Below are 15,142 nucleotides of genomic sequence, written 5' to 3'. Positions count from 1 at the left end.
CAGATGGGGCAGGATCTCAGTGGCAGAGCATCTGCTTTGCATGCAGAAGGGCTTAGGAAAATAGATTTTTTATTATTTACAAACCTTTCTACATACAAAACTTATTTAAAGTTAAAAATTGAAAGATCAGATGGCTACAGAGTTAACATAGTTATTAACATCAAAAAACCTTAATTACTCTTGCAAGACACTTCAGAAACCTTTTGGAACTTTGATATTAACATCATAAGAACTTTCGAAGAAATATACAAAAGCTTTAGAAGAACCCTATAAATGCTATAAACACTATAAACCCTATATTGTCGAAGGCTTTCACGGCCGGAGAATGATGGTTGTTGTGGGTTTTCCGGGCTGTATTGCCGTGGTCTAGGCATTGTAGTTCCTGATGTTTCGCCAGCAGCTGTGACTGGCATCTTCAGAGGTGTAGCACCAAAAGACAGAGATCTGAGATGCCAGTCACAGCTGCTGGTGAAACGTCAGGAACTACAATGCCAAGACCACGGTGATACAGCCCAGAAAATCCACAACAACTACAATAGACCCTATTAAAAGAAGAGTTTAGGTTTGATCTCCAGCATCTCCATTTAAAAGTGTCAGGTAGGAAGTGATGCCATAGGCCTCTACCGAAGACCCGGGACAGTCTCTTCGAGTCAGAATAGGTCAAACCAATAGTCTGACTTGGTATACGGCAGCTTAAATAAGGGGCTGTGGCTGAGCGGCAGAGCATGATCTGCTTTGCATGCCGAGGGTTCTACGTTGGATCCTTGGCATCTCCAGTTAAGAGGACCAGGCAGTAGATGTCTGTCTCAGGACCTGGAGAGGAGCTGCCAGTCAGAGCAGGCTCTGCTGACCTTGATAGACCAATTACCTGACTTAGTGTAAAGTAGCTCCATGAGTTCATTGGGGAAAATACAATAAAGAGGTCCCAGAGAAGCTCAGTCCCCACTGTGCGTCCTGCAGAGAGGCATCTCCTGGCATCTGCCAGACACGTGGCAGCCCTTGAAAGGGGTTTTGCATACAGCTGTAGAAGAAACCAGGCCAGCGAAAGGCCTGCAGCGTGCCCTCAGCGCTCGTGCCAAGGCAAACGTTTCCTGCCACTGGCCGCACTGCTCTCGCTCCGCCTCGGCCAGGGGGAAAAACAACAAACACTCACATTCTGGAAGGATAAAAATCCCAGCGAGCAAGTCAGCCGGGGGAGGGGAAGGGACTGCAAGCGAGCAAGACGGCTGCCTCTCAGGCCTGCCCTTTCCCCCTGGCAGAGAGCACCGGGCCAGGCCAGCCACTGCCACACCGCCTCCTTCCCTTCCCTTCGTGGTGACCCAGAGAAGCTGTCCACCAACCAGGTCTGTGCATGCTGATTCTCTTTTGGGTTGCGCTGTGTGATTACCAGGAACCAGGGGGGAAGGGGGTGCTGAGTATCGTCTCTGCAAGCAAAGGTGGCACACCTCTCCCCGCATGCTTCCAAGTGTCCCAGTCCTTACTGGGATTCAAAGCAGGACGAGGGTGCCTCTGTGCAAAGCAGTGGGGGTGGGTGAGTGGGGAGCCAAGCCTCCAGCACAGTGGAAATAACGTGAGTTACCTGCATCTTGCACAATCAAAGCCAGTCTGAAATATTGATGCTCTCAGAGTTGCAATTGGCAAAACAGCATCCTTAGCATTGGGGGGGGGCATACCCCCAAGTGAGCTCTGCTGTAAACGTTGTTAGTTTTTAAGGTGTAACTGGAACTTGGGTTTAATTCCACTAAGAAAGGCTGTTCTCTCTGGTCATTTTCTGGACTTCTACAGCCTTCAAAGTTATTTCCCATCCCCAAGAAAGTGTGGAAACTGTTGCTGGGAAAGGGGCAGGGATCTCGAAAGGGGAACGCTCAGCAGCACCCACCTCCATTGCTGCTGAATTTACTATAGAACACTGATGCAAGTCCGTTGCCAGCTTCTCAAATCACTGCCATCGCTATGCCTTTATAACAATCAACTTGACCTTTCGGCCAAAGCATCCCTCTCCATACCTGAAATAATCCTGTGGATTTTGGCACATCAAACTGCTGCGAAGGTGCAAGAGCAGGACGTGCCAGTTTATTTCCCCATCAGTTGGCAACACTCATTTAGAGGGTCTTCACAGGTCACTCGTGAATCACCCATAGCTCACCGGTGGCTGCATTCCTTAAAAGACCCAGGAGAAGATTTCCAATGGATCTATTCCAGCGTTTTATTGCATAGGGATTTCTCTCCAAGCTGCTTAGCCAATGGCTCCATTTCTGGAACTTTTCCTAGACCATGTTCTGTTTCGAGGACAGAACAAAGTTCGGCAATATGCCGGGACAGGTGTGTTTGTGTAATGTGCCATCAAGTTGCTTCTGACTATGGCACTCCTATGAATTCATGACCTCTAAAATGTCCTGTCATTAACTGCTGTGCTGGGGGTGGGGGAGGTAAGGATGTTTTAGTGGAAATAACCAGTGAACATCTCTGGCAGCTGGTGCTGACAACGTTGCCATTTTAACTTGATTGGTGTGTCTAATTACGTTATTTATGTATATTTATATTTCGTATGCCACCTTGGGCATTCTGAAAAAGTGGGACATAAATAAAGTATGCAGAAGTAACTCTGATTAAAGAGAAGGTTGGTAAGCCCTAGAGTAGATGTTCTGTGTTTGTGGGAGGGAGGGATACATCCGCATTTGAGAGCCAGTTTGGCGTAGTGGTTAAGAGTGGCAGGACTCTAATTTGGAGAGCCGGGTTTGATTCCCCGCTCCTCCACTTGAGGCCAGCTGGGTGACCTGGGGTCAGTCACAGCTCTCTCAGAGCTCTCTCAGCCCGACCCACCTGACAGGGTGATTGTTGTGGGGATAATAATGACATACTTGGTAAACCGCTCTGAGTGGGCATTAAATTGTCCTGAAGAGTGGTATATAAATTGAATGTTGTTGTTGTTTAGAGAGGGAAGATTTAGGGCTTCCAATCTGAGTGGGCTTGTCCCCCCCACCTCTGCCTCTGGCTGGGGGCTGGAAGTCAGACGTCCATCCTACCCTCTTGCTGTGACTGCCTCTTCCGTTTTCTCTTTTTCCTGACCAAGGCTGCCTTGGGAAGCTGCACAGAGAAGCCATTTCCCGTCCACCTGCCCAAAGCACAAAATGCTTCCCAAGGTACTGGTCCTGGTGGCCCTAGCCATCCCCCACCTGCCCTGGAGCAGTGCACAGGTAAGAATGGGAGAGCTGAGTTGCCAGACCTGAGATTATGGGGGTGGCCACAAAGCTGAGGGGCAGGCTCTCTAGTTCAGGGGTTGGGGCCTGGGGTGGTGGGGCAGCGACTAGAGAGCCTGGTGGGAGAGAGGAAGGTGCCAGGCGGATTAATCGGAAAGCGGTTGGGAGCCTCCTTGAACCAGCCAGCCCCCCCCACCCCCACATCCCTTCCTATGCCCCTGACTGCCATTTTGCTGCCCAGGGGTTGCCAACTCCAGTTTAGGGAATTCTTGGAGATTTGGGGGCGGTTCCTGAGGAGGGCAGAGTTTGGGAAGGGGGGGAGCTCAGTGAGTACGTTATACCGTAGAGTCTATCCTCCAAAGTTGTCATTCTTGCCAAGAGAACTGATCTCTGTAGCCTGGAGATCATAATTCCAGGAGAACTCCAGGTACCACCTGGAGCTTGGCAACCCTCAATTGTGTTCCCCAAAACAACCGGTATCACAATTTTTGCTGCACAGAACAAGCCCAAATTTCTATACATTCACACAAGGGAATGTCAAAAGTTTTATACAAGAGTGAACTTCTCAGCCTCACCTCCAGTTTACAACATGAATAGTAGATTACATCACAGGGTTGTTGTAATTCTGCCAATCACAACTCCCTTCCAATGCGCACACATCCAGTAGAGTGCATATGATGGTATCTGCAACACTTTTTTAAAAAACTGTTTTAAAACTCACAAACAGTTTCTATTTTGGGGTTGGGGACGTGGAATGCAGTGTTGCCAAACCGCAACTAAATCCTAGATTTTGCCATTCATTTTGCATGAACTTAAATGACCTCAGCCCTAATGAAGAAGTCCCATCTCAAGACAAAGGAACTGTCAATCTAGTGCCCTTTAAGTTTCTACCAGCTCAGATCCAGCGGTTTTATAGGGTGTGACGGGTCCCCTTTAGCTCCCTGCACCCACTGATCTCTATGAGCTGTAAAGCCTTCCTCTCGCCCTCGGCAGTGGGGGCACTATAGCTTAGCAGAGATGATGGGATGGTGGCGCAGGGACTACCGTTCAAAGGGTGTAAGCTTTTGAGAGTCAAAGCTGTCTCCATCATTTCTCCAAAGCTTACATCCTGGAAACCTTCTTGGACTTTAAGGTGCTACTGGACTCAAATTTTGTTCTTCTACTGCAGACAGGCCACCCACTTGAAACCTACTTAAACCATGCAGTGTTTCTGGGGGGCGGGGGGGGGGACAGATTCTATCTCCAGTCCCATAAGTCATTTGTGCTGCGGTGGGCTGACCCTGAGATTCTTTTTCTCCTCTTTCCTTGATTTCTTTTCCTCCAGGACTGTCTGAGCAAGCAGCAAGTGGCCAACACTATCAAGCAGATGCAGAAACTCTTGTCCTCGCACGAGGCTGCCCAGTTGCAAAACATGCGTAACCTCAAGAAGCAACTGACCCTTCTACAAGGCAATATCCAGAAGCAAATGGTGAAGCAGAATGGTAAATGGGCTGGCGGCCACAGGGTACCTGCCTGATGTGAAGGGGTGACCCAGGAACAGACCCAATCGGGCTGTGCTGTGGGGGGCGGGGATAGCTTATCAGCCTTTCACTTTGGCGTCCCACCCGCCCTTGAGAAGCTCATGCTGGCATGCATTTTCATATCTTCACAACAACCCTGTAAGGTAGGTTAGGCCTAAGCAAGTGTGATTAACCCAATGTTGCACCATGGATATTGGGTTCTGAATCCGAGTTCTCCCCTAATGCTGTCATTACACTATGCTGGCCCTTGTTGCACATGGGGCCCCTGCTAGATCTGATAAGGGGAAAAACAAATTCTTCTAGGGCTAGTGACAGCTGCGATAGCTAAATGGAGCATCCATGTTCTGAAGCAGTCCACCATAAATTCCAGTTACTGGCGGGGTGGCGGGGAGGAACGCATGGAAAAGCTAGAGACTTGCAGTGTTCCTAGAACGATTGGACTAGCCACAGTTAGTATGCTGAAGTCATTGGTCTACTCTGTGCTGGTTTTAACGTTTTTTTAAGATGAGGTTTTAATTTGTATGCTTTAATTTGTTGGGCCCCTTGATGGCCCTATGAGGGCAGAAAGGCGGGGTAAAAATCTTGTAAATAGATCATAAATCATAATTCAGTAATCATGGGGGCAATGCAAGAGACCACTGCATCTTAGCTAAAACAACTGCATATAGAACATCACAGATACTCTACGAGAGGCAACCCCTGATAAGGCAGCAATAAAGCGACCAGTTCTTTGGCTCAAGATGGCTGGTACTTCCTCGCAGAGACCGGGCCCTTTAAATATGCTAGAGAGGTCTGAGACATTTCTTCCTTTCTGCTCTCTCTGCTCAAGAGATTCCATGCCTAATGGCACAGGCCACGGCAACCTGGAGGCCACAGAAGACGCATAGACAAACAAGCCGACTGGACAGCTTTCACTGGCACTTCCAGTCGGTCGTTAGGTACTGGGATCCGAAAGCCTTTTTGTCTTGCTCACCCATCTTTTCTGCTGCTCTTGTGCCACAGAAAGCTGTACTCTCTTGCCGGTGCCCTTAAATGGCAGGAGGCTGGGCAAGAAAACAGTTGTGGGTCACGACGTGCACTTCCTGTGTGGCCCTGGCTTCCTCCTGGTGGGCTCGGAGACACGGACATGCCTGAACAACCGCACGTGGAGTGGACAGCAAACATTTTGCAAAAGTATGTGCTTCATGTGCCCATTTGGGGGAGCGTTTTGAGGTTTGTGGTGTATTAGGTACCAGCAGTCTGTCTAACAGCCCCCCGTTTTGCTTGCATGGGAGGCAAGTCTGAGAGAGGAAGTCAGCAAAGATGTATGAAAGAGAAGCCTCAAAACTCCTGCTTAGCTAAAAAGAATAGAGAGGTGTCATACAGGGGAAAATAATAAAGAGTCCAGTAGCACCTTTCAGACTAACCAACTTTATTGTGGCATAAGCTTTCAAGAAACACAGCTCTCTTCGTCAGAGTAACATGGCTAACTCCTCTGGATCTATGATACAGGGGAAAGTTACTATCCAAAATTGCAACATGTGTGTTTGGGGAGGGCATTTCTCCATAAGGGGCCACATTCTGACTGTTTCTGATGAGATTCTCGACTTCCCTTCCTAACACAGGCATCAATGATTGCGCCAGCAACCCCTGTGCCAATGGTGGGACCTGCATGGATGGCACAGACCGCTATAGTTGCTTGTGTCCCAGTGGCTGGTCGGGCACTACTTGCCAAGCTCCAGTTTATTCCTGTAAGTCCTTGATAAGATTTGTTTATTTTAAAGTATGTATATCCTACATTCCAGCAAGGCTCTCAAGGCAGATTCAGATACATTTAAACACCTCAACAGATATAAAGTAATAAAATCCTAATAGCTTCTGCACTCGCAAGATGGATACACTGAAAATTATTAAAACAAAAGCCAAAGAAAACAAAACCTAGGGGCAATCAAAGTTGTTCTGATGTCATTACGTCACTTCTGTGTGACTTGGAAGAGACATTGTCGCACCAGGCAATGCTTTAGCATTCACTGCAAGCAATATGATTAAACCATAGAGTTCTAGCTGAATGCTAGAGTGTCACTGGGAACTCTCAGTCCAGAAAAAGGACAGCTAAGGGGAGACGTGATAGAGGTTTATAAAATTATGCACAGGGTGGAGAAAGCAGACCGAGGGAGCTTTTTCTCCCTCTCACATAATCCTAGCACATGAGGCCACCCAATGACAATGGACAACACAGTCAGAACACACAAAAGGAAATCCTTTACTCAACGAGCAATTGTGAAATTCACTGCCAGTGGAGGCAGTAATCACCCCAAGCATAGATGCCATTAAAAGGGGTTAGACAGATTCACGGAGGTCCATTAAATGGCTAGTAGCTGTAGTGACTAAGAAGGATCTCTACATCCAGAGGCCGCAAACCGCTGAATACCAGGTAATGTCAGGAGGAGGTTTTGGCCTCTAGGCTCAGTTTGTTGGTCCTCTGGTTCAACTGGTTGGCTACTGAGTGAATCAGGATGCTGGACTACATGTACTGCTGGTCTGATCCAATAAGTCTCTTCCTTCGTGTGTTCTCCTCCTCCTCCCAACGGAGAGATTCCTCTCAACGGGGAACCAACCTTAGATTTTGTGACAGGTGGCCGTGCTTGGAGGGGCAGCTCGGCAGGGCTGCATAATCAGAGGATAAAATGAGAAATATGACCACCGAGAGGGAGATAGCATTTACAAAGAGCACCTGAGGGGGGAAGGTTCATTTCAACACAACCTTGATACAGCTGCCTCTTGCCTGCAGATTGGGCAACGCTGAGTAACTCGTCCTTTAGCCGCCAGCCCCGCTGTGCCGACAACCTACTGGGCTCACGCCAATGCAGCTGTGACAGAGGCTTCCAAATGCAGGCGGGAGGCATTTGCCAAGGTAAGTGGGGGGGGGGGGTAAGGGTGTGGCCAGGTGAATGGGGAGGAGCCCAGATGTCCTTTTGGAGTCTCGTGCCCCAGAGCTGGAGCATTCCCTTGCTTCACTCATCCCATGCTCCAGGTAAACGGATGCAGATCCCCCCAGCTCCTGTGCCCTTCTTGTTCCAGAAGTTCACCTTGTGCTGTGTTCTTCCTGTTTAACTAGAAGAATTTCTAAAGATAACTCTGGAACTAGAGCAGCCGCAGAGTGCTGCTGTCTTTTTAATTGATTTGCACCATGTCTCATACCTACGATTGCTTCCATGTTTATTTTACTTTCTTCCTGTTGCAAACGCAGCTGCTGGGATTGTATTATCAAGGAGAATAATATGGGGGGGAGGCTTTAAACTTTCTCCCCTGCTATATTCTCATGTAAAAACTCGCTCCTGAACAGATTTTACTGCAGCTGTGGAAAACTGGAAGGTTCCCAATTTTTATCCAATTTTTAGGAATAAAAGCAGATCACGAGTGGCTTTTCCCAGCAAGAAAATGGCATGGAGAAAAAGGTCCAAGCCTCCTTCTCTCCCTCTGCCATTGGCTACGTATTGCAGGGGAATTTCAGCAGTGGTGGCTGAGTTGCTTTTCAGTGTTCTTCTCATGTCTTTGAGAAGCTTGTGCAAAATCCTGCAGCACAATTGGGTCTTACCACTGAGAAAGAGCTCTCCCCTGCCTCCAACATCCACAGCCCCACAGTGTTGTGTGACATGGAGATCTAGGGCCAAGCTACAAGTGATGAATGACACTTGAATGGCAAGAGAACAGACTCACGTGTATTCCTCCCTGTTCACTTGCCCTCCATTCGATCACTACGAGCCAAGCTACAGCAACTTCCTTCTTTTGCCCAGATGTGGATGAGTGCCAACTTTTCCAGTCCAGCCGCTCCACTCGCATCTGCCTCCACGAATGCGTGAACGTACCTGGCTCTTACCGATGCACTTGCCCGGAAGGTTACCAGCTCCATACTGACAAGAGCACATGCACTGGTGGGTACTGGCAATGGTGGTGGTGGTGGTGATGGGGCTGTAGGGAGAGGTTGGCAGTTGGAACATGTTGCAAAAGGGGGACTGTCACTGCACTGCTCATGACTGAATTGTGTGTTATCGGGGCAGGGACTGTCTTAGTGATTTGGGGGCCCTGGGCAAAATTCCAGTATGGAGCCCTAGAATCATTGCTGCCACCAGCTGGGAGCCCAGTAACCTGCAGCCCGCGTTAGGGCCAAGCAAGGGGTAGCTCTTGCCCCATGTGAGGCAGGTGGGAGGCATAATTGGAGGCCAGCTGCTCAAGCCTCAGATAGAGTGGACATGAGGGTACTCCTGGCCCAGCTGCCCATGCTCTGGATAGGGTGGTTGCAAGTGGCTGTTGCAGCTAGTGGGCAGCCTAAGCCCCAACCAGGATGGGTGCATGTGGTGGTTCTAGTAGCCTGCTCTTTTTCTTCCTTCCCCCTTTACTAGAGTGGGGCCATGAGTGGGCAGGGTCCCCTCCCAGCAGAGGGCCCAGGGCTAAGACCACTCCCCAACCTTGCGGCCCACCATAAGATTTATTTATTTATTTGATTTCTAGCCCACCCTCCCCACAAGCAGGCTCAGGGCAGGTTAAGATGCAGAAGCACGAGAAGATCTTAAAGGCATCATGTTTACTGTTTGAAAGCAAAGTCAGGATTTAATTCACCCCTCTTCCCACACATTTTTGCGCAAATAACGTTGAAAAGGGCTTACTTTTTAAGACTGAGGATATGGTGACGTGCAGGGAGATTGCAAACTAGGATCCTTTCCGACATTACCTTAGAATTACAGGAGGAATTGCAAGATCAAGATGGCTAGCTATCTTAGTCCGTCTGTAGCAGTACAAAAGAGCAAGAGTCCAGTAGCACCTATAAGACTAACAAAATTTGCGGCAGGGTGTGAACTTTCGTGAGTCACAGCTCACTTCTTCAGAGGAGGAATTGCACTTTGGCTCCTGCCCACCCCATGCTATAAAATGTGCAGACTAAAGTCATCATGGAGGAATCTATCCTGTGGTTCTTTTCCATGACCATGTGGTTCCGGTCTCCAGAAGAGGGTGACTGGCCTTGGAAGGTGCAGTGCGAAGTCTCCCACCTGACTTCTGCCATCGCCTAGCAGGGGAGGAAGGAGCCGCATAGCAGTTGCTCTTAAGCCGTTAAAGGAAGCACAGAAAACACACACTCACACCCCACACACACACACGTCCTGGAAGCAACAGTCAACTCCACCAGATGCATTCAGCAAACTAATGCAACGGATGGGAAATCAGGGCAGCACAATGAGAACGAAAGATAACAGGAATGCGTAAGATGCAGCAGGGGAACTCAACTGCCCCAACATGAATGCAGCCCGTAAGTGCTCAAGCGCACTAAAGCATCAGCACTGTGCTTCATGGGCCCCCAATTTCCAGGCTTTACGCCCATTATCTGGACATTCATTTCCTTGACTCTTGGTCAAAATAAAATGCCAGAGTCAATCCCACAACATGCCAATTTCCCAAAGAAGGGTAGTGCATAATGCCAATCTTTGGGGGCGTGGGGCATGGGGAGACAGCCTCTCAAACTTGGAAGTCCCCACAGCAGTGAACAGATTCTCCCTATTTTCTTTGCAAGATGTGGACGAGTGTGCCGAGAACCAGCACAACTGCAGCCGGGGACAGATGTGCATCAACGTTTTCGGAGGGTTCCGGTGCGTGCGGCCCGAGTGCCCCAAGGCCCAACTCAACACCAGCTACGTCAAAACCTCTGCAGCGTAAGTGCAAACATCAGCCTTCTCTTCGGAGATGTCCTATGGAAGCACCTCTTGCCCGATACCCTTGAGGGCTGGGCACGGTTACCTCCAAGGTTTCCTGGGCAGCCCAAAATATATACTCCCATCTGGGCAACCCTTGCACCCAGCTCCCTGGACATTGTGGGAGGAGATCCTCTTACCACCTCTGGCCTTCTCTAGAGGGCCTGGAAAAAGCGTGACTGCTTGTCACCTGAAAATGGGCCTGGTATTCTGCAGAATTTCCAGGAACATATTTAATGTTCCAGGAAAAATAACTAACTAGAGGTTTGCAGCCAGAGAACCCAAATGTTGGTTCACATCATCCATATCCTCCCATACTGTAATTTTCAGAGTTCACAAATTCAGTATATGCTACCAGTGAGAACAAACTGCATTTGGGACCTCCGGAGTGTGTACAAACTAAACAGGCAGCACCTCTTACTAAGCAAGTCCAGTGGGAAGACCCTCCCCTGAAACTCTCCAAGATGGCCAGGAAAGGATTCTTGCCTGAGTGACATCCAACTACCTTTCTTTGGGTTGGAGCCTATAGATTTGTTCCACTTAGGGGTGGCGTTTTCTCCCAGTAAAAGTTTTCCCCAAGTGCAAGAGAGCCTTTTGAGTCAGGGAAGACTCCTGCCAAAAGAAAACCTTTGCCTACCCAAAGGATCCAGTCCTTGGCTCCATTCAGAACTATCGGAGCTATTCAAGAACAGGATCTCTCTCCTTTGGGGTATTACTTCCCCCTGTGATTATTTAAGATATTTATGGCTCTGGCCAGCTCCCTCGTTCTACAGGGTCTTCAAAAGCAGCAGCAAAGTTGGGGGTGGGATCTGGATCAGGGCCCAGCGCTAGGGAAGAGAAGTTAACTCTTCCTCCTCTCAAGAGGAAACCCTCACGGGCTGACTTAAGTCCTGGTGGACATCAAGAAAACAAAAAGGAAGAGTCCACCTACGCCTTCTGGAATCCTGATCCAGATTGGGTTTCCTAGTGGAATTCCAGATTAGGTTTAAGGTCTTGGTACTGACTTTTAAAGCTCTTAGAGGACTGCGGGATCACCTCTCACCATATGTTCCCCAGAGAGCCCTTCGTTTGGCAGATCAACATCTGCTGGTGGTCCCCGGACTCAGGGAGATTCGTCTTGCCTTGATCAGGGCCTTTCTGGCCCTGGCACTGACCTGGTGGAACCCTCCGTCTGCAGAGATCCGGACCCAGCAGGCTTTATTATCTTTCCACTGGGCCTGCAAGACGGACTTGCGATGGTTGAGGCGGGCATCCTCCCCCCTTCAATCAGCCTCCCACCAGGGGGGTATGATCCCGCCGGTCTGCTGAACTTCAAACAGCTTGCTACCCACCCCCATGGGGTTCTTGTATATAGAGGGATTGTGCAATAAGAATGCCACCATATTTTACTGAAGTGTCTTAATTATTATGCTGCCTATGTTTATGTTTTTTTCCTGTGATCTACTCGGAGCCTAGTTCTCAGGGAGAGCAGAATATAAATGTGATAAATAAATAAGTCACCTTTAGGGCCAAATTATACACCTGGAGTTCGACGCATGGACTTCCAGCCCCCTGCATAGTTTGGTCCAGAGCCTGAGCGGCGTATTACACATCATGCACAACATTATTGTGTCCCTCTGCCTTTTTTGCTTGTTTTTGTTTCTTAACGAAAGCAGCTTTGGGAGGTGAGAATTCAGAACAGGTTAGGGCCTCCCTTGTCTAGAGGGCAGCCGTGCAGAATCAGGCCACCACGTCCAGCATCCTTTTTTACACAATGGTCAACCGGATGCCCTGAAAGGCTTACAAATAGGGCATCGGGGAGAGCCTCCCCCCATCATCTCCCCCCAGAAGTGGTATTTAGAGGTATTCCACCTTCAAACATCTGGGTTCCATTCAGTCATCGGGGCTATTAATAGACGTGTCCACCATGAATTGGTCTCATCCGCTTTCGAAACCTAAATATACATGAATGAAATAAATACAAACCTACCAAACGCGTTACCTTCACTACATCCTGGGGGCAGCGTACAAGTCAATCAATTACTCTTTGAAAAGTGGGCAGCGGGGCTCAGAAAGACCTTTTGTCCCAAGACCTGCTGCCAGCCACCCGCCAGCTCTGATGGACCAATCATTTGCTTCAGTGCAATAAGGCAGTTTCCTTTGGTTGACGTGATCTGTACGCTGCAGTCCACCAATTTCTTTCAACAGAACAGAGGGCGCTAGAGCGTGCTTCCGTTGCCAAGTACCACCACCCAACACAGGGCGGCCGAATACTGCAGACCAGGTTTGATGGGATGCTTCCCTTTTGCCTTCTTGCAGGCAGTGCGAGCGGAGCCCTTGCCCCATGGGCAGCAAGGCCTGCCAGAGAGCGGCCAACTCCATTTCATTCCACTACTTGCCTCTCCAGTCCAACCGCACGGCGCCTCGGGTCCTCTTCAAGATGTCCACCAGCCGCTTTGTGGGAGACAGCCTGCGCTTCGCCATCTTGGGGGGCAACAGCCAAGGGATGCTTGTCGTGCAGCGGGCGGACCGCCAGACAGGGGAGCTGGTGCTCACCAGGCCAGCTGTGGGGCCGACTACGTTGGAGGCAGAGCTGGAAATGAGCGAATTTGCCCGAAAGATCCTGCTAGGGAAGCACATCTTCAGGGTCACAGTCTTCGTTTCACAGTATGAATTCTAAGCCCCGTCGCTGCAGAATCCTTCCGGGTCGGGAAAAACAGCAGCAGCGGAATTGGCAGAACTTGCAAGGGCGTGGCTGTAAGGCCAGAGACTCCCAAACGCTATGCCAAGAGCCAATTGTGGAAGGGGTTTGAGGCATGCTTTGCAAAATGAAAAAAACCCGTGTCAGATGAACCTCCACCAATGACCCTGGCTGGGGGGAAGCCAATCCGGTTCGGACCCATCTTCCCCTAGTACATACTATAACCTCAAGAGAAGGACCCACTGGTGAAGCAGCCCACGTTACACCTGGCAACTGCAGGGCCATTCTGGACGTGTTGCTGTTGCCCAGGAAGCCCATTCCTCTCTTTGAACCTTGGCAGATTGGAAAAGGGGAGGATGCAGGAAGCAGTACTAACCAGCTACCTTGCAGCTTTGAGGATAATGCCCGCCTAGTGTCCTGTGAGCTGACTGAGAAAGTACCTATATTATTTTAATATAGAGTGAAGGGTGCCTCCAGTTTAAATACTGAGCCAAGAGGAAAGGTGGGGCATACATATTTTATTACGATCAATCAATCAATCTAGTAATCAGCCCTGGGCCTAGACAGAAGCAGAGATAATTTCTGGTAATTCTCATCTACTCCTCTACTCTTGGTTGGCTTTAAAAAAATGCCCTAAATAAATAAATGCCAAACTACAGAGAAGGCACCCGTTCATAAATCGTTATGATGCATGAAAGGTGGACTGTGAGGAAGAGACATGAGAACGCTGGCAACGGACCCGCAAGCTTTGCAAGTTGCAGACCTCGTTCTGAGTTTCTCAGCATTAAAGATAAACCTTTGTGGCTGATCTCCATTTTTAGCACTTCAAATAGGCAGCCAGAAGAAGACTGGAAACAGCTCAGGCAGTTGGTTGTGGGCTAGTCCCCTTCGAGCCATGATGCAGCCACAGAAAGTACAAATGGGCGCTTGCTCAACGTTTGGGAAAAATGCCTCTCTCTCTACTTCTCCCTGCAGCTACAAGCTTTCAAGAGCTGGAATATTGTGGCTCTTTTCTAGGCAGCTCTTCCTGCATTTGTTTTGGGCCTCAGCAAGGAGACACGCTCGAGGCTCTGGTTCCATTCTAGTGGAGTTCTGCAAAAGGCATGATGCTAGCATGATACAAGATGTAGAACATGGGAAATTTAATGAATTATTAAAAATAATCATCTTTGCTGTATTGATACCAGCTGTTTTTTAAAACAACTTTTTCACTAGCGTCTTGCATGGAGAAGATTAGGACTAGTGAACTTACACGTAAAAATTATAGCCTGAGGAACATTTATTATTTTTTTAGAAATTATTGAAAGACAGAAGAACAAAGAGGATGACTAGCCCTTGGCAGTCAAGTGGGGGGGAAGAACCCTGCTGTCTTATTTTCCAAATAAAGGCCGTTCCCACATACCCTACTCCAGGCGATGGAAGGGGTCTCTTGCAATGATGTGACTAGGGCTGGCTCCACCAAACCAAGCACCTGGACTGAATGTTGTCTTATGAAGAGGGTGGGGGCATAAGGGAAGAGAGGCATGGCATGTGCCCATCACCACCACCCAGCCTTCACCTGCAGCTAAGACCAACACAAGTTCCAGGGGTGGTGGCAGCAGCAACGGGGTTCCCCGTCTTCCTAGCCCCGGACTCCCATCGCCTTCCTGACCTGCATGGACCCAGTGCAGAGTCGTGATTTAAGTGTCGGACTAGGATCTGGGAGACCCAGGTTCAAATCCTGCCTCTGCCACAGAAGCTTGGTGATCTTGGGCACATGTGAGACACGTTTTCATCCTAAGCTATCTCACAGGGTAGTTATGAGGATAAAATGGAGGGGGTGAATGGAAGCTCCCCATTAGGGAGAACGGCGTGGTATAAATGAAGTAAATAAATAAAAATAAACAGAGCAGCATAATATGTTGAGCCAACCCAGGAAAGGGCATCAGATATGAATGGAAGAACGTTGTCTTCCTGAAAGCCATTGAGGCGTAATGGTTAAAGATACTGAACCAGGATCTGGGAGACCCAGGTTGGAAT

The 15,142-nt window shown here is 49.0% G+C and overlaps 1 protein-coding gene across 1 annotated transcript; it reads left to right on the top strand.

Moving 5' to 3' along the window:
• Positions 1 to 1,209: 1,209 nt before the first annotated feature.
• LOC129344137 (fibulin-7-like) lies at positions 1,210 to 14,577 on the top strand. Its single transcript, XM_055000649.1, has 9 exons — positions 1,210 to 1,343; positions 3,074 to 3,197; positions 4,525 to 4,681; positions 5,723 to 5,893; positions 6,325 to 6,450; positions 7,491 to 7,613; positions 8,497 to 8,634; positions 10,266 to 10,404; positions 12,742 to 14,577. Exons 2-9 carry the CDS (start codon positions 3,132 to 3,134, stop codon positions 13,100 to 13,102), a joined length of 1,281 nt encoding a protein of 426 aa, XP_054856624.1. The 5' UTR covers positions 1,210 to 1,343; positions 3,074 to 3,131; the 3' UTR covers positions 13,103 to 14,577.
• Positions 14,578 to 15,142: the final 565 nt, after the last annotated feature.

The sequence above is a fragment of the Eublepharis macularius genome, chromosome 16 (genome assembly GCF_028583425.1).
Source record: "Eublepharis macularius isolate TG4126 chromosome 16, MPM_Emac_v1.0, whole genome shotgun sequence".
Taxonomy (NCBI): domain Eukaryota; kingdom Metazoa; phylum Chordata; class Lepidosauria; order Squamata; family Eublepharidae; genus Eublepharis; species Eublepharis macularius.
Note: the sequence above shows the minus strand (reverse complement) of the source record. Positions and strands in the feature narration are given on the sequence as shown.